This window comes from Chanodichthys erythropterus, chromosome 8, assembly GCF_024489055.1.
Source record: "Chanodichthys erythropterus isolate Z2021 chromosome 8, ASM2448905v1, whole genome shotgun sequence".
NCBI lineage: Eukaryota > Metazoa > Chordata > Actinopteri > Cypriniformes > Xenocyprididae > Chanodichthys > Chanodichthys erythropterus.
In genome coordinates this window covers 7,193,198-7,220,425 of record NC_090228.1, presented here as the reverse complement: position 1 = coordinate 7,220,425, position 27,228 = coordinate 7,193,198, and the positions used below count along the sequence as shown (strand labels likewise).

The window sequence follows — 27,228 nt, the reverse complement described above, 5'->3', positions numbered from 1 at the left end:
AACATAGGTAGAAGTACCGAGCAAGTGTTTACAAAGTGAACGTGCAAAGACTAAGTCAAACGGCCTTTACAAAAACAAGGTAAAACAATGATGTTGGATGATTTTGAAGTTGGAGGAAAAAATTTAGTTTTTCGCCCTACCGAGGTACTTCCGCCTACATCACGCATGACCTTTCCAATGTGATTACATAACACGTGGCTCATCGCAGAGCTAGTGCAAGATGATTATTTGTGGTTAAAAAAAAAAAGTATATCTTTTTTTTTTATTTTTTTTTATTAACAATCGTTTCACTAGATAAGACTCTTATTCCTTGTCTGGGATCGTGTAGAGTTCATTAAAGCTGCATTGAAACTGCAAGTTGGACCTTCAACCCGTTGGTAACTGTTGAAGTCCACTATACAGAAAAAAAAAAATCCTGGAATGTTTTCCTCAAAAACCTTATTTTCTTTTCGACTGAAGAAAGAAAGACAAACATCTTGGATGACATGGGGGTGAATAAATGATCAGGAAATCTTAATTCTGAAGTAATCCTTTAATGTAGTCTCTCAATCACCACTATAAAAGTTTACCCAACTATGAGGACTTCTGCTTCTGAGAAACCTGGAAATGTGAAAAGGATCCATTCCATGTATCCAGTTCTTTTGTGTATCTTTAAAGCACCAGCAAGCTAAATTGCTAATGTCGTTTCAAGAGCTTAGGGATATTTTAATTAAATGAGCTACAGTAGACACAGTTTAAATAGCATTTAAACAGCCCTCTCTGTTTTTCAGAAAACAGTTCAAAATAAGAATCCCACTTAACACCCACAAAGGCTTGACCTCTGACGGTGTAAAAGCGCTATGTTTCCACTCAAATTACAGTGATGTGCAGAGCAACCTCAAGTCATGTGACGTCTACCGTTTTAATTTCAACATCTGCAAGTTTTTAAAATTATAAAGTGTAAAATGTCATTGAAAACAAAAGAAACATGTTAAAAACCTCTGCAAAAAGAGATGAAAACTCAGTTGAAACAGTAAATAGAACAAGCTCTGATACATTAAAGCATTGAATATAAAGCGCTGAATATCTATGCTTTTGTGCACTTTTAGTCTACGAGGATATGTGAAGTACACAATGTATTTTTGTCCTTTTGTATGACCTTTATGGTCATCTTGAGCTCAGGAACAGATTTTTCACAAGTGTGAAAAGAACACACTCAGTTGCTCTCATTCACACGCACATACACACACACTCACTCTTTCTCGCTCAACATCTGTCCTGGCTGTTGCCTGCATGCATCTGGGCATTTATGTTGGGAAACAGATTCCGCAGCACTCCATGCAGATCTCCAGGCAGTCCGAGGACTCACAGCACGCATCCATAATGCCACAGTCCATGTCACAGGGGCAGTTGCAGTCATCTCCCAGGTCGTCTGCGCAGCAGCAGCAGCAACAGGCTTCTGATGTGCAGGTGCCGCACGAGGCCTGAGCCACCACCATATTGCACAGAGTGAGAAATTCACAAAACAGGCAGGCCAGGATGCAGTGGACACAGCAGTCTGTTCTCAGAGTATTGCAGTGGGCAGAACAACAACAACAAAAAACATCAAATAAACATTCAAAATTATTTTGAAGTAATTAATGTAGTGACCTTTTTCATGCGTGATAATTTTTGCTATGTTGTTTGAAAATTACGCACTTCACCTTTAAAATGTAATTTAGGGTTAAAAACAAAATTAGGCTTATTATTAATTAAGTTTATATTAATTATTAATTATTAATTAGTTTATAGTTATATATATATACATATATATAGTTTTTTTTTTGGATCATACTGGCTGACAAGAAAAGACCACAGTATGCTTGTCTATATGTGTGAAGTGTGTGTGTGTGTGTGTGTGTGGGAGGTTAAGACTGGTTCAGCAGCGGTGAGAGCAAAAGAGGAATCAGAGAAATTCAAAAGGAACAAATTCCACTTTTGGGTTGATTAGTAGCTTTGTGAATAATGGGGTTATTATCATGCAAAAGCACAGGGTTGGTCACGTAAAGCTGATTAACAGCGTCCAACATTTTCGCCAGAAAATTGCCGCGTTAATGCTGTCGTTTCTCTCATCTCTGATTAACATTTAACCTTCCTCTCGCAGGGCCGCCACATACGATGCCAAATTACTGTTGTTTAAGATGACATGGATACACAGTTTTGCAGGAGCGCTGAAAGGCCATCTGTTGGGAAATTTTGTAAATATATATATATATATAAATATATATATATATATATATATATATATATATATATATATATATATATATATATATATATATATATATATATATATATATATATATATATATATATATATATATATATATATATATATATATATATATATATATATATATATATATATATATATATATATATATATATATATAAATAAATAAAAATGAAAACATGTATTAATTTGAGTAACAGTAAAGTAGCCTGTTTGTGCATATTTAATCTGTTTGCTTTTATTTTTTTTTATATATATATATATATAGGGATACTGAATACAAATAAATAAATAAAAATAAAAGTCAATAAAATGTATTTATTAATTAATATTAGCATAAACAAAAGTAACCTGTTTGTGCATAAAAATAATACATCAACAAAAGTTGTTTTAGATCATTGACTTATCAAGAGCTGAATCCTCAAACTGCTCAGTAGAGCGTCTGCAATATAATACATACAACTCAAATTTATTTTATACAACCAGACTGCAGTGTGCTAATAGGTACAAGACACTGCAGAAAACTATAAACTACTAACTACAAACAAAGCACCAACGTGAAAAGAGAAAATCTTTCACTCAAACTAAGCTTCAATAAGCAGCATGGCGCTCACACTGCGCTCCTGCGTAAACAGTGCCGTAGAGAATAACAGTGAACCCCTACCAGCCCGGATGTGCCGCTCGGACATCTAATCAACTGTAGAACCCAAACCGTGGTGCATTGGAGAAAGCACAGAGATGTGGTATGTATCGTTATCAGTCTAAAACGTGAATTTGCATGGCTTTCATCAGTCCGTGGTGAGCTGTCAGAGAGATCGCTGGGTTTGATTGGGGCTCTGGTGGGGGGGTGGGGGGGAGCAAGGACGAGGCCTGAAGACCACTGGATGTTCATGTTTGTTTGATCAAAGTGATTTTTTTTGTAGGCGGTCGAGCTGACCAGCGGTGGTGCTGTGCAGCCTGGACAGTGTTTGAACATGAAACAAGTTTGCATGCAGGCCCACCAAAGGCTTAAAACATCAGCTTTCTGAAAAGGTCAAACGGGCGTACTTTTAGATTTTGCATGTGCCAACTTTACGACAGCTACATCAACTGTTTGCTTAATTCATCTGCTTAAGTTCTCATACAATACATGTTAATCAAAAACGCATACTTGCTACTTGATTAGCAATTCATTTCATAATGATTTGATTTGCGGAATCCCATTAAACAAGTATGAAAAATTACACGTGTCCACACCGATTCTTTTGCTCTATTTTTCTAGTCCTTTTTATAACTAACAATTTCTTTCTAGAAACGGATTTAAAAGCAACAGTACATAATAAATTCCCTTGGATGTATAATTTATCAGCAGCGATTAGTGTGAATCTTAAGGAATGAGAGTCTGTGTAATGTACACAGGAGACAGGCTGCCTTATCTCAGCTGAAAAACCAGCATCGCCCCAATGAGAGGGTTCATGTTTAATGTCAGCCCGAGCGGAGGATGCCCATATTCTGTGAGGCCAAAAACAGCCTCAGCGCCTTGGAGGAAATAGTTTGAGACATCTGGAAAACTCCAAAGGCTAACATCAAAAAGAAAGGCAGCGTGACATAAAACAAGCGAGCGGTGCAGGAACATTCAAATGAAGAAAGACTCACTGGTGCACGGGTTTGTTCATGGTGGCTTTAGAGACCAAATGAGATGGGGATGAAATAAAATACAAAAAAAAAAAAAAAAAGAGAGAGAAAAATACTGGGCATCGAGCAGTTAATTTGCAGTCAATAAGGAAGTGAGCGCTGTAAACTTTCTGAAAGATAACTCCGGATACACTGGGGAAGCTGCAAAGATGGGGAAAAACATGGCATTACGATGCACCGCTAATGACCGCGCTAGCTTTCTGCGTACATCCCGCAGCCTTAATTGAATTTGTCAGAGGGATTTTAGACGACTGCGTACTTACAACACAACACAATCACAAACACGCCATCACTCAAGGTCCTAACCCACTCGCAACGGAACAAAAGATCTCTCAATTAGTTGATTTTCTGCTGGGGTTGCTGTTATCGCAGCCGGCGACGGCAGCCAAGAACACGAGGAATCGCAATCCCCTGAGCAGAGATCTTGTAAAGCTTTATTCTTCAGCTTCCCAGGCTGTTTAGAGGCTAATTTCACAGGCAAACAGATTATGGTAATCCGTGTAAACATTAAAACAAAACAGCTTGCTGTTTTCCAGGGGGAAATTACTACTTGAGTGAGAACATATTGATTCAAAACACAGTTCTACAAATAACACACACACGCACACAAGCTGTAATGAGACAGACTTATTGAACTGTTCACTCACCCCCCCTCTCCAATTAAGATGTGAAAACTATGATGCCTTTTAAGAAACACATTTCCGTTAAATCCATAGGGAGATGATAGTGTTTGTTACACACACCTCGTAGTAAGCTCCTACTCGCAAATCACCTGAGTGATAAATCTGTTCTAAAACTTTCCAGTGTTGGAAAACTACTTTCCTGACTGTTCACACACAGGACCAAGTGTCCCTAATAAGTGTGTCTGCCTATGGGTACCTTTGTGCAAATAAATCTTAAAATAAAATTAACAAAACAAAACAAACCAAATAAATAAATAAATCCTGCATGCAAGGAATTATTAAACTTCCTGTTTCCAAACTTCCTGAAACACATCAGCATGAGAAAGAAATCACACTCGTCAAAATATTTCGTGACATTTTTAAGCTATTTCATGAAAACACAATTGGGCCAAGTACAGTCACTTGAGGAATCCCAAGAAGCTGAGAATGATAATTCCCAAATTTTCACTTCTAATTCAGCTAAATGCCAGGGTATGTTGAATGAAAAAAAAAAAAAAAACCTGAAAAAAAAAAAAAAAAAAAACATACATACTGCTTTATAGAGAATCTAAAGTTCTCAGCAGGTGCAAGACTTTGCTTGATTTAAAAGGGTTATGGTATCAGACAAGCATGACCGAACATCACGCAGTAAAGCAAACGCAATACATGAGCCAGGAAAGTGGCGCTGATACACAGAAACAAGGCAGAGAGCCGGTCTTAATGAGAGGACACTGTGAGAGAGGATAGCGATGGCCCCTGCTGAGGTGGGGTTGACACATGGTAGACCCCCCGCTCTCCGCAGTCTTGTTAAAAGGTCACACCTTGGTGACCATTACTAATGCACCAGCGATCTCCTTCATTACTGCTCTCTCCTTACCATCACACCTGACGATGTGCAAGCTGCTTTTTTTTAGATCAGCCTTCTGTTTTTCCTTCCCGTTTGCGAGACAATACAACACCACAGAAATAAAGAGATCAATCTAGTTGGAGTTATGAAAGATGAAATAAAGCAGTGCATTTACAGGAAACAGAACAGAAAAGTCACAGATTAGCTGCGGTTAAGCGGAGGGAGGGGAAGACCAGACATGAACAGGAAAAGAGGAAATCTGCAAGCACATACCAGTTTGTGTGCGAGTGTATGTTTGTGTGTGTGATATCATGTACCCTCTGGAGTAGAGCCAGGTTTATGGGAACCCGTTGAGCTGCTTTTACTCCTTCTGCTGCTGTCACTGTTGACCGACAGGCTAGAGCGAAGCTTTCTCTGCACACGGTGCGAGACGGGCGATGGATGCTTCCTGGGCTCCGAGGTGTGGCCGGCAGAGGGTGATTGTGTGACCCCGCGGGGCGTGCCATGGCCATTACTTAGCACTGTGTGCAGACCGTTCTGCTGCCTGGCAGCCTCTCCATCAGTGGCATGCTGCAGGGATGTTGCTGGCTGGGGAAGAGGCTGAGGTTGAGCTACAGAGAGAGAGAAAAAAAGATTTTTTTTGTAATCATCTGTTTGGACCAGAAAGACTTCACAGCTGTTCCCTGGATTGGTGACAAAGTGACAGGATGTTATTACTAACCTGAAAGAAATTAACTAACCTTTATAGCATTTATTTGAATATAAAATGTAAAATAGGAAAAGAAAACACTTTATGGTGAGCTGTGAATGACAACATTACTCTAGTAAATTTCAAGAAAAAAAAACAAACCAGGAAATATGTATTTAGCAAATATTCACCAAATTTTAAACGTCAAGATTACGCAAAAGTACACAAATGACACATATTTCTGCATAATGCCCTGTAAAGATTAAAATAAAGATTATGGTTCCCATTCCAATTCCTGTTGAAGATTCCAGTTTATTAATAATCCAGTTAGCAATATTTTTAGTCATTTTAAGGAAGAAAGAATGGGGAGGAAAAACATGTAATTAGCAATTCACATTTATGCCAGTTCAGACTGCTACAGGAGTTTTAGACCGTTTTATCTCTGATTTACCCCTTCCGACAGTTTTGAGAACAATCTTGTCCAGGAACTTGGTCGGTGACGATGTTTGGCCCTAATGGAAGGCGCTTAAAGATCAAAACTTAAACCTCCCGATCGGCTCACAGACACACCGGGGGCCGCCCCGATATATCAAACATGTTTAGGATTTTAAATCAGGATGATTATGACTTTGATTACATCAGTACTTTCACACTAGCCAATGAGAAACAAGTTTGCAAGGAGACAGAGGTAAATGCAAGAACTTTTAAAAAAGGCGTCCATGAAACAAGCTGCTTTATGGCTCCGTTGGACAGCGGAGATGGAGGAACGGCTTGTGGAATTGTGGCAATAAAATGATTGCCTGTTTAACATATCTTCTACGAACAAAGAGAAGAGCTGGGGAGAAATCGCCTCAGTTTTGAACATATCAGGTGAGTGTAGAAAGCTGCTAGCACAATAAGCTAACATGCTGACAGTGGTGCCAAACAATGGCACATTTTATCCCTTGAGGCTGTGCATGACCAGATCATTTCAGGATTTTAAAATTCCTCTAGTCTAATCCCAGCTTTAGTGCATCAAACCAAAGTGCTGTCTTTGTTGTCTTTTTTTTTTTTTTTTTTTTAAAGGAACTTCTCAATTCTCAACCCTAACACCCTGAGATCCATAACCTGAATACAGTCTCTCTTAAACCTAAGCCCACATGAGACAGAAACCCAGAACTTGCAGTCTTCATACGTCACACATGTGAGGAGGTGGTCATGGCCTGAACTGAGAGGCTCTATATGATGCAACAGTAGTGATGGCAAAGTGAGTTGTGCGTTCAGCTCTGCTGGGAGTCTTATTGTACTCTTTCAGCATACAAACCTCATGTTTATTGGGCTCCTTTGAATTATTCATCATCTCCCTGCATTTCTGTGTTTTTTTTACCTTGTTCTTGCTTTTATGCAATGATCTCTGCATTTTGTCTGGTGTGTTGTAAGGTGGAGACACCTGAATTTCTCAATGAAATCTCGGTGAAATTAGTTTTCTCTTAATTACTTTGTTCTTTTGGTGAGAGGTCCACACTGACTGTGCTATTATTATTAACAAGAGAAGAAATCCATCCCACTTCTTTATAACAACATATCACCCTGGGAGGACGCTGACGGAAATGTAAAATTACAATTAAAAACAGGCCATGGAGGCCTCATCAGCCAGCTGTCCATCTGCGTGTACACTAAAGCTCGTCAACAGGAGAACTCCAATTGAGTCAACTGAATACTCTATTGGCCATCAAGATGCTTCATTTGTTTTGACTTAATTTATTTGAGCCAATTTTACAATCCATATGCAAACTGTGGGGTAGTTGTCAGCAAAGCTCAGGGCTGGTGACTAGAAGGTTGCTGGTCAGTGTTTTTATTTTTAAGTAAAACAGTGTAATGAAGTTGAATTAAAGTGAAATATAAATATTAGATGAAAAACATATTTATTTTAGCTAGTTGCCATTCAACTAAGCTTTCCATTGTCACTGCCTGCTTGGTAACTACCTTACTTACAAAAAGTTCAAAGTTGAGCTTTTAAAAAGTATGCTTCATGAAGCAGTGTTTTGAAATCGGCCATCACTGAATAAGTTGTTATTTTGTTTGTTTTTTGGTGCTCCTAAAATATTCCTGTCACTTTATAATATTAATATTAAACCACTGTACTCACATGAACCGACTTAAATACGTTTTTAGTACCTTTATGGATCTTGGGAGAGGAAGTGTCATTGCTCCCTATGGAGGCCTCATGGAGCCATCGAACGCCATATCTTAATTTGTGTTCCGAATATTAACGAAGGTTTTACGGGTGTGGAACGGCATGAGGGTAAGTAAATAAATGACAGAATTTTCATTTTTGGGTGAACTAACCCTTTAAGTGTCTTGCTCTAGGGCACAACGGTGATGGTTTATGGATCCCCCCTTGCAGTGTTTTGAACCAGATCTGATCTTTAACCACAACACTACATTACCTTCTGCTTCGCAGGACAGCCTCAAAAGCGGCCCAGTCAAGGAATACATTCCACATGCATCTTGCAATACATTGCTCGAACAACAGAACAGAGAATTTTGCGGGCATCTGGTGCACACTGATAGGATCGCACAGGCCTGACGAAAGCCCAAAGGCCAATGCAACCCAAAAGAAAAGTTACCCCTCGATAAAATATAAATGTGCCTTCAACCCAAGGTATGATAGGTGATAAAAATTGAATAGCCACACTAAGCATAAAAACAAGCGTTGTCTCGCAAACGGTGATAGTACACAAGCTGACAGGTCGCATTAAAACACCATGTTATGGTGTGGGATAGAAGGTGGGGGGAGAAAGAAAACAGTCCAAATTGGTCTTCTAACTGCTCCGCTTCCAACATATCAACAACTGTTGAGAGTGTACATTTGTAGTTGAATAATACATGGTATTCCTCTACACACTGTCAAACACATCACAGGCAAACAGGGGGTGAGTGCTTCTTGACTGTCTAAGCAGCATCCCAATTTGGTCCCCTGGATCTGACAGCCTCAAATATCCTGGGAGCATTTTTAAAAGGCCAGTGTTTGATGGATTCATGAAGAACACACAAATATAATTGCCATTTGTCACCGCACGTTCTGCGTATGCCCCACACGGGGACGGCGGGCCGGGACGCCCAGGAGAGACGCCGCGCCACCGTGGCGTCGCTCTCTATGTAAAACTGTGGATAAACACCCCTTTGCCTCGGTGTCACAGAAAATAGCTCCGCTGGAAGAATTCAAAATTGTACCCCAAAGACATGGAAGCAGAGCATGGCGGACCTCCCAAGAACGAATATGTATGAACGTCAATGGCATGGAGCGGCATAAACAAGACGGCGAAAATTCGGTCAAGCAGGAGAGATGTCGGAAAGGAGGTGAGACGGGGCAGGATGTTCTCTCATTTGTGCTGCTCTCTATAGAGACTGAAAGGTAAAGAAAGAGAGAGAGAGAGAGAAAAAAAAAGAAAAGTAGGTCCCTGTATTTTTGCGGCTCGAGGCCTTTTAATATTTCATCCTGAGAGTGGAGCTGTTTGCTGTGCCCCATTAGGACGCCCATCAAACGGAACATACATTAATTCACTTGTCAACTCATGTCATCCAGCTAAACAGCCCCCATCCATTTCTTATCATCATCTGCTAATGGCTAACAATCATTACCTGTATAAAAGAGTTGGCCAGTGAAAAAATGCAAAGTACTGTGATGGTTAAAAACAGCTTCCTGAAGTTAAAATGGTCAAGTTAGAGGAAATTTCTCTTTAAAAGCCTTGATCTTTACAAGATCTATAACAAGAATAATATGTGATTATTTCCGGTTTACCTGATGTAGTGCTGTTATAGTGTTATGTAGTCTCATTACAAATGATAAAATCTGTGAACAACTAATATTGAACCTGATTATCAATTTTTAAAATGCTAAAAATTAAATCCAACAATTAAATTCATTAAAAAAAAAAATCTTTAAATATGAAACTATATTAAACTGACAATATTATAAATATATTACATTTATATTTTTAATTAACTTTTTAACATTTTAAATTTATATTCTTCAATATCAAAGCAAAAAAAAAATATATATATATATATATATATATATATATATTGAAAAATCCTATTTAAAAAGATTGAAAAATAATCCAGGCTAGAGTTGCTGTATTTGTTTAGCTCTGTGTATATAATATGAATGCAACACAAATAACTGTTTAATGCTCCATGGGCCCGTCTTTCTGATTGAAATGCTAATTTGCAAATGTGCACTGACCTACCAAGAGAGTTCCCACCATCTCCCAAAACAGCCTGGGGTGGCATTTCTCCTAACAAACACCTATGGCAAGCTTACACCTTTCAATCCAAAGCAATATATTCTTTCAGTTGCAATGATGTCCCTGTATTTATAGAAACAAAACCATGGGAATTTGGTTAGAGGGAAGGAAAGTAGAATGGATATTATTAAAAAAAAGGGGCTGTGACGGAAAAAAGAACCTTCAGCATATTAAAAATCGTTTACGGCTTGACCTTCCGACTCTGTGGCAAGGTCTTACTACCTGAGAAGAGAAGTAAAGAATTTAAATTTTCACTTAGGTGATCTATTGCCCGAGCTGGATCCATTTTGTGTATAACATGATTCTGAACCTACCAAATAAAGTGTAAAACGAAAGGTTCAAATAGCTACAAAGTTGCCTGGTACACCCTGAACTTTCTTGATATTGTCTCATGCACAACATCTATGTATATTTTTTAGTTGGGTTATTTAAACTTTTGTCCAATTGTGTCTTTAATACCTTTATTTGAGACTACTATGTGTCTTGATCACAGTAATTGCCCTGTTCTCTGAAGCCGCCCCAAATGTCACATGCCAGAACTATTTTAACTCCATTATGGCACCTCCTCCGGTTTGCTGGCACCCTACAATATCTAATTTCTGAGAGACACCCTAGCTCACATCTTATTTTATACTCATTTCTAGCAGAAGATGAATAGGTAGTCACTATTACTCAGCTTTTTTGTGCTACAGCACACTTTTAATTCTTTCTGACAATCATTTAAATTTGGCTGTTCGAATGAAACCTGCCGTAGAGATGTGACACCTGAGAAGGCGTTTAATATTCCAGGGCTACCCTCTTTCGCAGTCATTCACTGTCTGTCCCGCTCTCACTCGCCTATTCTTTCACTCCATCTCTCTGTAACAATGACAAGCCGAGCCAGGCGTCTGGGATTTACTAATTTCAAATTTAGTAATTTGGCTGCTGATTGAGTAGGAAAAAAATAACCCCTTCGGACCTTGTTCTGCTTAATTACATTTTATAAGACAGCCGGCAACTCCAAAGACAAGGAGAGAGATTGTGAAGGCTTGAGCTTTTCATCTATTATACTCCTATTTCAAATCTGCATTTGCAGTATGTGGCATGCTAGCCATCAAAATCATTAAAACCCACCAGAAAACCTTCTGATAGTAAAGAGCAGGCACAATCCATCAGAAGTGGGGATATGCATTAATTACATATTTTTAAAATGATACTAATCACAGGGCTCTAGACTGCGACCATTTTTGGAGAATATGCGGCCAAATTTGACGTGGTCGCGTTTGTGCGAGTGCATGCTCATGTACTCAATCGGTGTCTGCCTACCTGCACTTCCTTGCATTACAGACTTATCTAATCTTTCACGTATTATCGACTACAGCAAATCTGCTGTTCTCCCATAGTTATTCCTGTTGGGAGTTTTCCCTCTTTTGCACCTCATTTTTAAAGCACCACCTTTCCAACACCCGAATTAGTGCCAACTTGGGGGCAGCAACTGCTCAAATAAGTGGGTTCATTATTATTCTAAATTAAAAACACACACACACACACAAAAAAATAAAGTACAAAGACAAACTCACTTAAATAGGCGCTTTTAAATTTCGATTTGAAACTAAATCTTCCGCCATCGTCTTGTCAGTCAGCTCCTCACTCTCACACTGTGCTGCATTTTTAATTGTAGTGTCTGTTTTCTAACTGAACTAAATGATTTTTATTGCATTAAAAAAAAAATCTAAATGACGGTGGGGGCGGTGCCGTGGTGGGCAAGCAATGTAACTGGTGTTGCGGCTATCGCAGCAAGCCTTTCATTCACATACACGTGCATGGCACATTGATGATGAAACACACAAATTAGGAATTTAGGGATTAAGTCGCCTAAAACTGAAGAGGTCAATACCAAAAAAAAAAAAAAAAGTGTGGAGGGCGAGGATGCTGGTGGGAAGGACGAGCCAACAAGCCAGCATACAGGCTCTCAGACACGACTGATGACGAGAGCTCAGGTGAGGACAGGTTGATCTGATTTTAATCAAACATTTAAAAAAAAAACATACTTATTTTTATAGGTTTTAATATAAAAGTTTATAATCGTTTTTTTAAAGGTATTCATTTGATAGTAAAAAGAATAAAACATTTTGCCAGCATGAGGTCTCGTGTCACTGTCAGTCTTTTTACATCAGTGCAAAACTATGATATGCAGATTAAGACAACTATTCATCAGCATGCATTGATTAATCCCATGTTGTAGAAAGAAAAAAAAAAAAGTGCGACCAACTGAGAAAGTTGGTAGCACCAGTGCAACCAGTTGAAAAGTTAGTCTGGAGCCCTGTCAAGTTGCAATTTTTAAAAGTTTGATCTGAATAACCTGGATAAACTAGTCAAACATTGTGACCATCTTTAGAATTAAAATTTCTTTTGTTTACATTTAGACATATGAATTTGGCAGATGCTTTTATTCAAAACAACTTACTTATCTAAATCAAATCCATGATTTTCAGCTGCTAGCACAATGCTCTACTGATTGCATTACAGGAGCTTATGATTGTTGCTGCAACTGCGGTTTCGGCCTGCTTTATTCATACTTTCACCTTGTTTCGAAACCTGAAACAACATTCACGCAATCCATATCTACACCTCCTTCCGTTTCCATCACGGTGGAATGGAAGAATCCCATAAATGCAGAAGTTCTACACAAACGTGGTTATAAAACGCACATCTTGCACAGATTTAGCCGTTTTACACAGCTACCACATTTTCTCGAAAGATCAATTATGACGTGACTCAGACCAAGCCTGAGGGAGCTGCCAGACTTCATACGTCGAGTGCTCCACCCTCCCTCTTGACAACTGCAAACAAAAAAACCCAGCAACACAGATGTGTGGAGGCTGGGGGTGTATTTTCAGTTTCAGTTACATCGGTGACTCAATGATTCCAAAAAAATAAATAAAAAATCATGCACAGAAAAAACAATTCAAAAAGTACTTGCATAAGGATCAAGAGGCAGCATACATCTCTTGGAGGCTGTACAGAACGAGGCCTTACAGAAAGCAACTGAAGCCAGCCAGGAGAGTTTATTAAAAATATATATATATCTATGGACAAGGTTCCTTTATTTGCTCCGTTTCAATCTCAGCATTAACTGCACTAATGTGACAGCTGTGGGTCACTGGACTCTGTCTTCGGGGTGCCAATCAAGACCTTAAGCCAGGGAATCAGGCTAAAGGACAGGGGTGCTCGTCTGTTTCTGAGAGGCTTTTTAACGGGAGATGGCCATATCGATTTTAGCAGTGGCAGGGAGCACTGTCTGAATGGAGTCAGTCGGTGGCTCCCCGGTCACCCCTCAGTGATCAGAGGCCTGACGGAATGACCTAGCAGAGGTGCGGTGAACCTGCAAACACGCAGGGCAGGATGGGAGCACATCACGAGAGATCACTGTAATAGAAAAGGGGTTTAACCTTAATGTTGAAGCCAAAACCCTGTTAGAGGGCCAGTAATCCCTCCCGCTCAACTCTCATTTCAAGTGCTTTTCTAGCTGGAAAAGGCAGCGTTGTGTTCGGGTTGCTGTGGCAGGAGCGTTCATGCTCTCAAAGATGCATCGCTGTGCCACTAATCAAAGCGTGGGCCTTAAATCTACATCTTATTAACAGACAGACGCCACTTTCCAATCTATTATTCTTTGCATAGTTCAAACCCCAGCGCCGCTTCCCATAATGCCTACCTTGCGTATGAAATAACACCGAACTGATGGTCAATGAGAACAATCAGAAATGCTAATGATGTGCTAAACCTATAGCTCACAGATGTGTAGATCACCTCTTATCGGAGGTAATTTAAATAAATTTTACACTCATAAATCTGCAGAGCTCCAAAAGGGCTTCAGCACTTTGCGAGGACGCTAATTGAAATGCTGGGAATTTTTACATATGAAATATGTCTACACCAAGACAATGAGGAAATAATTAGCACAGAGGTAGAATCACAATGGCCATTTTAATCAACCCCTGCGCTAGCATTTCACCCTATTTATTCCAGTTTTGATTCCATGACCCACGGCTAAGTAATCACTTGAAAATTACTCCTCTGTTCTAATGGGCTCTTGCTTCGGAGGAACACGTGGCCTGAAAAATTAGCATCTTGAATCAATCAACTCTTTCCACCCAAAATGATCGAAATAAAGGCACTCTTCAAAAGTGAATGCAGGTGAAATGCATGTGTAATTTCTTAGAAACAATGATTTGATTTTGAGAATGAATAGCAAAGCCAAGTTATAAACATCAACAATAAATACCTGGTCCCGATACCTGAGTGAGAGCACAAAATTCCAGACATAATGCAGAGGCGTTGTCATTGTACAGAATGACATACATGCTAAAAATGGCTGACACTCAAGTGAATTATTCAGTGATTAAACACCTCTTGATCATTACATCATTACACTGAAATTCATACAGGCCAGAACAAGTTTTTCTGTCGTTCAGCTGTGAGGCTGGCCACATCCCACACATATGAGAATCTGAATGTGTAAAGCATTTGTTCTTTGTGTCTATACTGGACTGTCTTTCTGTAGCTAAATAGAGAAATACGCAATTAAAAACGACACCGATAGCTCAAGCGGAGAATATTCAACCATCGTCCGTTTTTTTATCTGCCCATGCAAGTCAACGGACAGTGCTGAATAAGTGCGATTCATCTTTAGACAGTGAATTCTGCTAGCAAATTAAAATGGAAATATGATAAAACAAGATAAACTGTTGTAAAGTGGCCAGTCAAGTTGATTTCCTATCGATTTCCTGCTCTAGGCTTTAAATATCACATCATACTTCCCAATCCAATTAGTGCACTGCCTTACAGCCCTGTTCTATCCATACTTGGCCAGACAGCCCTTATACATGATGGTATAGTCACATATTCTACAGCCTTATGTAGATTTCCAATCACTAATTATTCGAAATTCAAAACAAGTTGAACGTGGACCAAACTTCTGAGGTTTGGCAAAAATTCTCTTAAAAAGTCTCTTAAAGGTTGGTTTGAATAAGGTTTTTTTCCAGATGTTCACACAGAACATGTCTTTGCGTCTAAAAACCGCAAACGCACCACTCAGGAATGGTTTAAAAATAAGCACAGAATGTGAGGGTTTCAAGACGCGCTTTTGAGATGTGATGCAATAACGGAAATAACAGAAATAGCCAAACAGCAGAACAGACAGCTACCATTTTGACATGGAAAAAATAAAATCACACTGGCTATCTGGACACAGCCACTATGAGCCCCTCCTTCGCCATGAAGCCTTCAAATAAAACAGTTGTCATGCCAACTTGCTACTTTAAACAAAAGCTCACAAAGCTTGCCCCGCCTCTGTTTTCATCTGATTGGTCCACTGTTATGAAACTGATATTGTTGTGTAGCACTGCGCGTAAAAGTTGAAACTCTTTTAACTGACACGGCATCTTAAAAACACGGCGCTCATGTGCGAGACGCTGCAAAAAACGCAAGCTCAGTAGTCATACACGTCCGTCTAGCGCATTTACATAGAAAAACAATGAAAAAGTAGAAAAACGCATTCTGTATGAACAGTCCATTATGCTTACCAAGTCTGCAAACTCAGTAAAAAGTACTGTTGTGAAATATTAATAGTTTAACGGTATAACCGTTATTTTTATTTCAATATAATTTAAAATGTAACTTATTCCTGTGCTGGTAAAGCTGAATTTTCAGCAGCCAGCCATTACTCCAGTCTTCAGTGTCACATGATCCTTCAGAAATCATTCTAATATGCAGATTTGCAGCTCAAGAAACATTTTATTATATTACGATCGATGTTGAAAACAGTTGTGCTGCTTAATGTTTTTGTGGAAACCGTGATGCATTTTTTTCAGTATTCTTTGAAGAATAGAAAGCTCAAAACAGAGCATTTTGTATCATTATAAATGTCACTTTAGAACAATTTAATGTGTTCTAGCAGAATAAAGGCATTTAATAAAAGGTTGATAGAGGAGATTTTTCTTCCATAGAACACGTTATTTGCACGGTCCACCAGATTTCTACACAGTGAGACTGTGGGAAGTGGGTGTGTCAAGACTTTTCCCCCCTCCAAAAACAAGTGGTGAGAATTTTCCAAACACATCCTTTGTTTCAAATCTTTGTTTCCCTAATTATTTCCAACCGACCCAGTAGTGATGAGTGAGATTTTCCATCACTCCTCATCCATTTGACATCATTTGCATAAAACAATGCCCTGACTTAGTATAACTACTGAACTGCTCCACCCTTGATCTTACATGCAACCGCTAAGATGTTATCAAGCTCAACATTTTTAGAGTACACAAACCTATATGAACAGAACAAGAAAAGTCTCTATGATGCAACTCCATGCTTTACCAGGTAAGAGAGCTCCTATTTCAGTACATTCGAGTGCTCAGCCGTGATTTCCAGATCCAGGCCAACCAAGGCCAAACCACAATGGGATATCCTTGTTCACTAAGCTTTCAAGACTTTGGCAGGAGAAAGAAACTCTGAAAGTAACAACTGCACTGCAATAGAAAGACGCTGGTTAAAATCCAGTGCATTTTCTTTTAATCAACACCCAACACTTCACTCAAACTAGTGCTTAAGACTCCTACTGCACCTATAGTATTATCTTTCCAACGAAAATAACCGAGCAAAGCGCTTACATATAGATTATGCATTATCATAATCTCAAATCAAAGCTACTCCCAAAGGCAAAGAATATCAGTGCAGCAGTAAATAATGAAATCAATTATCATCACAGTAAATGTTTTAAAATGACATCAGTGTTTTCCAGATGTAAGCTTCAGTTTTCAGTAGAGCAGAACTGTAGAAAACGCTGACAAAGGTTGATGTCAGTTGATAGTCCAAATGAGACTGGATCACAAACTCTTTGAAGTTTATGGTAAAGACTGGTAACAAATGAAATGCTTTATATGGGAACAGATCAGTTTCACATACACATTACTGACTGATTAAAAAAAAAAAAAAAAAAAAGGTTCAAAACTAGATATTTCTGTTTCGATAAAACCATTAAGAGAACTGTTTCGGTTATAGAAAGTGAAAGCTATGAATCACTCTGTCGAGTGAAGACGAAACTTGTGGGCAACATTTACCAAAAAAATGCATAAACAAGAGTTATTGGAGTCTAGCCAATGATGTCAAGCATGTTTGGATTACATGACTCACACATTTGTCAGCACTTACTTCTAACAAGACCATCATGGGTGTGGTTCTCCCCAGTCATGTGACCCTGCTCGTCTGAAGTGTGACCTCCTGGTATCGGAGTTTGGGATGTTTCCGTAGCATCCGATGATTCATAAGTGCAGCTGTTGCATGTATCTGGACCAAAAAAAAAAAAAAAAAAAAGGAACACAATATAAATCATATATTAAATCTCTGAGTTTTGCTCTACTTCATAGCTGCCAGGAAGCCAAGCATGCAAAAGGCCAATGTTGAATTTCATATTGACTCAAGAATAGAAAGACAAGCTCTAATTTGCCAGATAAAACAGATTCCATTGGTGAACGGTTGCAAAACCGTGTGGGTGGATCAGGTAGGCCCGGGCCAGAACTCTGGATCTCATTTTCTCGATTCTGCTCCTGGGTACACGGTACTTGCCAAGGTTTTTACAGCTATAAAGAGCACATTCATCTAAATTGGAAAATGGATGTGGGCAAAACCTGCCTGATAGGCATACAAAAAGATAGGCAACCTTTAAACGCTGCACTTAAACTTATTCAGCTCCAATTCCATAGAGTAAACGAGACGCCGTATGCTTCTCCGATTCATTCTATTTGTGGCGGCCTTCGATGCGGCCTCACATGTACAGAGGCAACAGGCAACTGCTATTTATTTAGCATTGTCAAAGCAGTTCTGTTGCACAAACCTGTGCTTTTCCATCACTCAAGTGTATGCTGGGAAAAAGGCATGTGACTCAGCAAACAGAAGCTTGTTTTTCACTTTTGGTGAGCATGGAGAGTTTAGTTTCGTTTCGTTTTTTTTTTTTTTTCTCCAGCCCTTGTTACAGCATATTATGGGACAAGATCAATACAATACAGTAGCTCTAGATACAGAGATTGATATCACTTCATCTGGGCTTGAGGCTGATGAATGGAAACCCTTTATTCCAGTCATGACTCCTCAAATGCACATACAGTACCAGCAGCCTTGTGATGCATCGCTGTATTTAGTGATTACAGTTTGAAATAAATTGCTCTATTCTCCAAGCATACACATTCCCCGGGGAGGGAAATCCAGTCTTAACGGAGAGACTTTGAAGGCCCTACAAAAATCCATTTGTCACCGGAGCCTGTGATTGCTTACTTTGTCCTACTTTGCCATTTTTTGACAGTGCTATAATGATGCTTGGTATAAATAGGATGGTTAACGGTTCAGTGCCTAAGAAAAAAAGAAGAAGAGGGGGGCCAAGCTTATTTTACATGTGATAATCTCACAAGCAACTAGAAAGTTAATTAAAAACTATAATTGGCAGTGGTTCCTGCTAATAGTTACCAAGGCGCTCCTTCAATCTTTATTGGAAAATAATGAAAACATTATCATGCCTACTGGCGCAACATACATATGGGGAATCTGTTTGCTAGTTGCTATTTATGCAAGTCAGTTACTGGTGGGTTCAGAAAGAGTGAGACACCAGGTAAAGTGGGATTAATAGATTTTATGATTAATTAACTTTTTTAAAAAAAAGTTAGGTGATAAGGCAAGTAAGTCAACATTATTAATAATAGTCAGTAAGATCATTCAACAAATATTTTCATTTCCCTGAAATTATCACAGTAGACCTGGTCAAGATTTAGCATGTCAAAAAAAGAAGAAAAGTGCTGTAAAGATGTTTTTGTAGCATTTTAATTGCAGAAAACAAACATGCTATAAAAATCCATGTCACGTTTGTCACAAACAGTTTTAAGTGAAATGCAGTGACTAACTGTTTTCAAAGACCTAAAATTATCACACTGAAGCTATATTAATAAATGTTTAGAGACACTAAAGCAATACTGTCATGGAATCACTAGGAAAAAAAACTCATGTGTAAAGCTATCATTGCTTTATTGTGCAAAAACTCCCACTTTTTTCATAGTCTACCCGACTACTAGCTAATACAAACATAGAAATCACAATTTATGCTACAAATATACATTAAATACATTTAAAAAAAAAATAATCCGTGCATTCATGGTATAGAAATGATTTAGAATCTAACAAATGACTAATACCACGTTTCTTACCTGTTGATTTTGACAGAAGTGGGTTTGTCTCCTCTTGAAGCTGCTTTTTTGGCCCTTCAGGCCCCTCCGGAGGTAAAATAATCTCCGAGGACATGAGCCAGATGTTTAGATACTAAACACACCCAAAAACAACAATGCCCCACGCAATCAGCCCTCAAACCTGTAAGACAACAACAAACTACTGTAATATCAATCGCTTATTCACTGCGTCAAAGTAAACAAAATCAACTCCAATATCTTTCCTATGGAGTGACGTCATCGGCGAAATGTCGTTAAAACTTAGTGGAAAGTTTTGCTTAGGTTTTTTCTTCTCAAACGAAACTCAAAATGACACAAACGCACTCGTAAACATCTTATCAACTTCTTAAGTCAATGTTATTTGTTTGCCAAACATGTAACATAGCATTTTTCTAAGTTTGCGGATTACCTTTCAAACATGTCAACGGCGAAACTCCTTTATTCGCATCCTTTTTTTTCAGGCAAAACCGGCGTACCGTTATAAAAAGTTTCCTTAATACCCTGCTTAGGATCAAAACTCCTTAAAAACTATCAGATTCCACCCAAAAATAGTGCAAAACTCCCTGTCAAACAGACGCTGAATAATGAGTTTGGTTTGTGCGCGAGAGTCCCGCGCGCACGAGCTGCTGCTCCAGGAGAAACTTTGAGCTGAAACATTTTCATCACATCCGGATTCCGATGATCACAACCAGCTGCATTCAGATGTTCCAGCCGAGGCTGTGGATTGTTCTTGAAGTGAGTGAAGTGTTTATAAATGAGTATGTCTGTCTCTCAGACATGCAGGTATGTTTACCGAGTGATCTGAAGGAGGAGGTCAGATTTACTTCTGTTGTTCCCAAAAATGTGCGTTTGAAAGCATCGAAACAGTTGATGCAGCCTAACTATAACTAGACTTCTTGTAAACATTTTTAGTTTGCTATTAAAATGTTACCATCCTCGACAATTGCCTGATATTTGTCAAATAAATAAACAGATAGCCTACATACATACACAAATCACACAAGTTTTCTATTAAGTCTAACTGACTGAGCAATTTCTTTCATTTTGGAGTTGTGAAAAATTTATGATAACTGGCTATGATGAATATTAACAGTCTCTTTAATAAATATACACTCAAAGAACATGTAAACTACAGTACCAGTGTACTTTTTTAAATTATGCATTGCATTGTGTTTTATGGTTGGGATATATATATAAAATGCTGGGTTAAAAACAACCCAAGTTGGGTTGAAAAATGGACAAACCCAGCGATTGGGTTGTTTTAACCCAACTATTGTTTGAAAATGACTATATGGCTGACTTAAAATGAATCTAAAATGAAATTAAAATGTTCATTTATTAAACATATTAATAAATGTTAATTTTGAGTTCATTTTAAGTAAGCAATGCTGTAATTTTTAAACAATAGTTGAGTTAAGTAAAACTACCCAGCAGGTTGGGCAAACATTTAACCCAACTGCTGGGTTAAAACAACCCAATCGCTGGGTTTGTCCATTTTCAACCCAACTTGGGTTGTTTTTAACCCAGCATTTTTTAAAGTGTATATATATATATATATATATATATATATATATATATATATATATATATATACATACAGTGGGTACGGAAAGTATTCAGACCCCCTTAAATTTTTCACTCTTTGTTATATTGAAGCCATTTGCTAAAATCATTTAAGTTCATTTCTTTTCCTCATTAATGTACACACAGCACCCCATATTGACAGAAAAACACAGAATTGTTGACATTTTTGCAGATTTATTAAAAAAGAAAAACTGAAATATCACATGGTCCTAAGTATTCAGACCCTTTGCTGTGACACTCATATATTTAACTCAGGTGCTGTCCATTTCTTCTGATCATCCTTGAGATGGTTCTACACCTTCATTTGAGTCCAGCTGTGTTTGATTATACTGATTGGACTTGATTAGGAAAGCCACACGCCTGTCTATATAAGACCTTACAGCTCACAGTGCATGTCAGAGCAAATGAGAATCATGAGGTCAAAGGAACTGCCTGAAGAGCTCAGAGACAGAATTGTGGCAAGGCACAGATCTGGCCAAGGGTACAAAAAAATTCTGCTGCACTTAAGGTTCCTAAGAGCACAGTGGCCTCCATAATCCTTAAATGGAAGACGTTTGGGACGGCTAGAACCTTTCTTAGAGCTGGCCGTCCGAAAGTTGTAGAAAGTCAACCATCACTACAGCCCTCCACCAGTCGGGGCTTTATGCCAGAGTGGCCCGACGGAAGCCTCTCCTCAGTGCAAGACACATGAAAGCCCAGAGTTTGCCAAGATGGTGAGAAATAAGATTCTCTGGTCTGATGAGACCAAGATAGAACTTTTTGGCCTTAATTCTAAGCGGTATGTGTGGAGAAAACCAGGCACTGCTCATCACCTGTCCAATACAGTCCCAACAGTGAAGCACGGTGGTGGCAGCATCATGCTGTGGGAGTGTTTTTCAGCTGCAGGGACAGGACGACTGGTTGCAATCGAGGGAAAGATGAATGCGGCCAAGTACAGGGATATCTTGGACGAAAACCTTCTCCAGAGTGCTCAGGACCTCAGACTGGGCCGAAGATTTACCTTCCAACAAGACAATGACCCTAAGCACACAGCTAAAATAACGAAGGAGTGGCTTCACAACAACTCCGTGACTGTTCTTGAATGGCCCAGCCAGAGCCCTGACTTAAAACAAATTAAGCATCTCTGGAGAGACCTAAAAATGTCTGTCCACCAACGTTTACCATCCAACCTGACATAACTGGAGAGGATCTGCAAGGAGGAATGGCAGAGGTGTGAAAAACTTGTTGCATCTTTCCCAAAAAGACTCTGTATGGCTGTATTAGATCAAAAGTGTGCTTCTACTAAATACTGAGCAAAGGGTCTGAATACTTAGGACCATGTGATATTTCAGTTTTTCTTTTTTAATAAATATATATATTCAGACCCCCTTAAATTTTTCACTCTTTGTTATATTGCAGCCATTTGCTAAAATCATTTAAGTTCATTTTTTTTCCTCATTAATGTACACACAGCACCCCATTGACAGAAAAACACAGAATTGTTGACATTTTGCAGATTTAGGGATTATCCATTGCGATTTTATATATATATATATATATATATATATATATATATATATATATATATATATATATATATATATATATATATATATATATATATATATATATATATATATAGATATATATAAAATCGCAATGGATAATCCCTAAATTCATTAATGAGCAAGGCATTTAACCTCAGGTTAGGAGTTTTCCATTATGAGGAGAACAGCAGATTTCTATTGCGATTGCATCAATGCTTACTCAGTGTCTTTAAAACCTTTACATTCTCAGCTGTCTGAAATCTGCACGCATACATACACAAAGAGCCCTCAACTGATTGAGTCCATTCTCGTGGTGGCCTTGCTGGTGGATAAAGCCTATGAGCATGGAAGTGATTGATGTGAAATATGCCCTCCTCATTGACTGGGTGAACTCCATTTTCTGCTCCTAATACAGAAATCACTCCAGGTCTGTGGCATAATGATTTACGATGAATCTGTGTCAATGTTGAACTCACAAACCCCACCTAATCCATCTTGCAGAGACCCTCCTCGCTGCCGAGAAATGCTGCATTCTCCATTTATAAGCGTTGAATCTATTACCCCACTGATTGGTAATAACTTTCGGCCTTTGCGCCCCTTAGACAGTAATTACTCGGATACTGATGCTCTTTGAGACCCGGCACCAAAGGTAAAACTCGGCATCAGCAGGGCTTAGTTGACCCACCTTGCTTTCAAAGTTATCACTTTAAAAGTTACAACTGACTGGAAAATGAAAATTCTGTCATTATTTCAACCAAGAAAGTATTTCGTTTGACTTATAAGCCATGTAATCGTGTGAGAAACAGATGAAAATTAAATCGTTATTCCTTACAATATTATCCAAATCTAAGTCATATGGATTACTTTAATGAGATGTTGAGACATGAGTAAAATGGCAGAAGTTTCTATTTTGGCTGAACATTTCCTTTGTAGAAAGAAAGTTGAAAAAAAACACTCTACAGTCTTAAAAATAAAGGTTCTTTTTTGGCCGCTATGGTTCAGTGAAGAACCTTTAACATCCATGGAAGCTTTCCATTGCACAAAAGCTTAAAAAGGTTCTTTAGATTATTAAAATGTTCTTCACACTTCACATGAAAACTCTCTTTTTTTTTAAGAGTGTAGTTTTCTAAAAGCTGAAATCAGACATTCCCACTTGAATATTTCATTGTGTTTTGTTAACACGGGACAGCGGTTCTATGATTTCCTGTGTATTCCATGGTGACACCGCTGACAAACATTTATCTTGTGTTAAATCATGCGCTTCTGAGCCCCAATAAGGAACTGAAGTCACAGAGAGTGCGTGAAGCCGTCATGTCGTGTCACTGTTGTGTCAGCAAAGCATCTGTCAGAGTCACATTTCAGAGGAAAGGGGAAACGTCTCTATTGACTTCATCTGTTTGTATGGCAGGATGCCTGATTGCTGAAACACTGCCAAATCACCCTGGGTAATCCTGCTCGATGGAGTCCCACCGAACGCTGGGGTTCACAGTGCATGCATGCAAGAAAACCGCCTGTCACCACAACAACATCGCTGACAAAAAGCCACCTACCGTGATTTAGTAAATATTTGAGCTATCACAGCAGGCATGGAGGAGGAACAATCGGCAAAGAAAAAAACAAACCAGTATTCAAAGCTTGACCATTTTTTCGGAAGCTACACTGCCCCAACAGCCACTTAAAGGATTAATTCAAATATCCTGATAATTTACTCACTATCATGTCATCCTTCAGTCTGAAAAGAAATTAAGGTTTTTGAGGAAAACATTCCAGGATTTCTCTCTATATAGTGGACTTCAACAGCTACCAACAGGTTGATGGGCCAAATTGCATTTCAATGCAGCTTCAAAGGGCTCAACACAATCCCAGACATGGAAAAAGGGTCTTGTCTAGCAAAACGACAAAATCTGTCATTTAAAAAAAAAAATATTATATACTGTTAAAACACAAATGCTCATCTTGCACTAGCTCTGCTATGCGCCACGCATTACGTAATCATGTTGGAAAGGTCATGTGTGACGTAGGCAGAAGTACAAAAAAAAAAAGGTAAAACAACGATGTCAGACGATTATGAAGTTAGAGAAGGAAATGAGTTGGAGTTTTTCGCCCTACCGCGATACTTCCACCTACATCACCCGTGACCTTTCCAACATGATTACGTAATGCGTGACCCATCGCAGAGCTAGTGCAAGATGAGCATTTGTGGTTACAAATTATTTTTAGAAAATGACCAATTGTTTTGCTAGATAAGACCCTTATTCCTCGTCTGGGATCATGTAGAGCCCTTTGAAGGTGCACTGAAACTGCAATTTGGACCTTTAACCTACTGGTATCCATTGAAGTCCACTATATAGAGAAAAATCCTGGAATGTTTTCCTCAAAAACCGTCATTTCTTTTCGACTGAGGAAAGAAAGATATAAACATCTTGGATGACATGGGGATGAGTAAATAATCAGGAAATTTGAATTCTGAAATGAATTAATCCTTTAAAACTCTTCTTTGAGTGACTTTCACACTGCAAAGTAATTAGCATATGAATAACTGCATACACAGAGATCTTACGAGTACGAGAAGTGATATGCATATGCTCAGAGATCCGCCCACTGAAGTAGCTGCAGTGTTTAGTGCGAGCACGATGTAAGGTACCCACTTTGAAGTTGGCGATTTCCTCAACTTCTAGATTGGCTTCGCAGAGAAAACTGTGCCACTCAATTATACCTGTTATTCATCAAGGAGAACAAATTGCTCCAAGCAGGCAGGCAGGCAGGGAGGGTTACCTGTAGCTAACAAAAAGGCGCAGGAGGCCCCTTGTGGAGCGCCGCGACTCGGCTCTCTGTGTTCTTACCATTTGGTTTTTGTTATGGAATTAAAATTTCACACCAAATGGGTAGAAGGAAACGTGGTGGAATAGGAAACCTGTAATTAGCACTAATGAGCTTATTCTTGGGGTCTGTGATTGGAATAAAAATAGGAGACTTACTGATTCTTTTCCCATCTCGACTTTAATGGCCAGCAAAAGAAAGGTGTCACTTTGAACCATGGCGCAGCCACAATGCACATCAGTAACTGATCAAATCTTCAAAGAAAGCTTGCAGAAGTCTCAGCTGAATGAAAAAAAAAAACTTAATAAGTCCCGCTTTGAAGCCGAGAGAAAGCCCCCCTACTTCTCAAGCGGACCGTGAAAACTGGACGAACCCTGGCGACCTGGATGATTAATGGCGTTTGGGTTATTTTTGACCTTTTTTTTTTTTTTTTACAGATTCATACTTTTTTTTTGCTCACTCTGATCAACATGCTAATGGAACTTGTTGTCCATTTTATCAGCATGGGAGATGTTGTTTCAGTTGTGCTAAGTCAAGGGACATTATCAGGGCAGTGCGAAGGTGGCACGGATAAATAAACTCATTAAAACAACAGGCCTCGTGATTAACGATGTGTAATTGCTTTGATAGAAATGAAAACAAACATCATTTATTGCGAGGCGAGAGAGAGAGTCAGAGGCCGAGAACAGTGGGGCGGCTTGTACACGCTAACGCACATCTGGAAGGAACTGTTCAACCACTGAAATATGCAGGTATAATCAGTAGCAAATGTCCACACCGACATGTTTCAAGTTCATAAATATGTATCTCAAATAAAAGGAATGTTGTTTTATCTGGGCCTGGGAGTTATTAGGTAACTAATAACATATTTTAAAGTAAAAGGCCATCGCAGTGTCTGCTGGGAAGCGCAGAAGGAGGCTGGAGCATGCAGTCGCGCAGTCATACACGTGAACAGCTGTGAAATAGCTAACAGGTTATGATCAAAGTACCGAGCCATATGCAGCCAATCTGACCCGGTTGACATTTTACTAACAACCTAAAATATATGTCAAATTATCCAGTCTGTCGCAATACCACAGGTTTGCTTTTAAGAACGTGGGTGTTCATGTATATTGATAGAGAGAGAGACCCTGGAAAGGAACATGGATTGGGAAGACTACTTTCTGAAAAGTCAACAAGAAATCAAAAACAATCCTATTAACTTTCTAAATATCATTATCAGTACATATTATCCCATTTAACATTTATACTTTATTTAACAAATTTAATTTAGCAAGTTCTTGGGTCCCTGGGAATCGAACCCATGACCTTGGTGTTACTATGATAATGTGCTACAGAAATAATAGCCAAAAACTCTCTTAACTTGCACACACGCATGACTTTGTAGTTATATTTTTATAGAAAAAAGACACAGAATGCATTTTTGCACAGCTGTTCTGTTTTTCTTGCTCAAAAAAGGAGTCTAAAATAAGTCCAAAGCCATGAGTACAGCAGTCTCTAGGATGCATAAAAATTCAAGGCCTAACAGGCCTTTTACTTTGTTTGTTTTTGCTCTGCCTATAAAAATAGTTCCAAATGAAGTCACAAGCAGTTGCATCTTGCAGCTAAAAAAAGAAAAAAATGCAACTTGCAACACACAGGT

General features: G+C 38.8%; 1 protein-coding gene across 1 annotated transcript; it reads right to left on the bottom strand.

Moving 5' to 3' along the window:
• Nucleotides 1–467: 467 nt before the first annotated feature.
• On the bottom strand, nt 468–20,292 carry mdfic (MyoD family inhibitor domain containing). The gene is made up of 5 exons (XM_067390915.1): nt 20,066–20,292; nt 19,639–19,798; nt 17,600–17,734; nt 5,752–6,045; nt 468–1,537 (listed from the first exon to the last, which is right to left on the bottom strand). Exons 2-5 carry the CDS (start codon nt 19,730–19,732, stop codon nt 1,287–1,289), a joined length of 774 nt encoding a protein of 257 aa, XP_067247016.1. The 5' UTR covers nt 19,733–19,798; nt 20,066–20,292; the 3' UTR covers nt 468–1,286.
• Nucleotides 20,293–27,228: the final 6,936 nt, after the last annotated feature.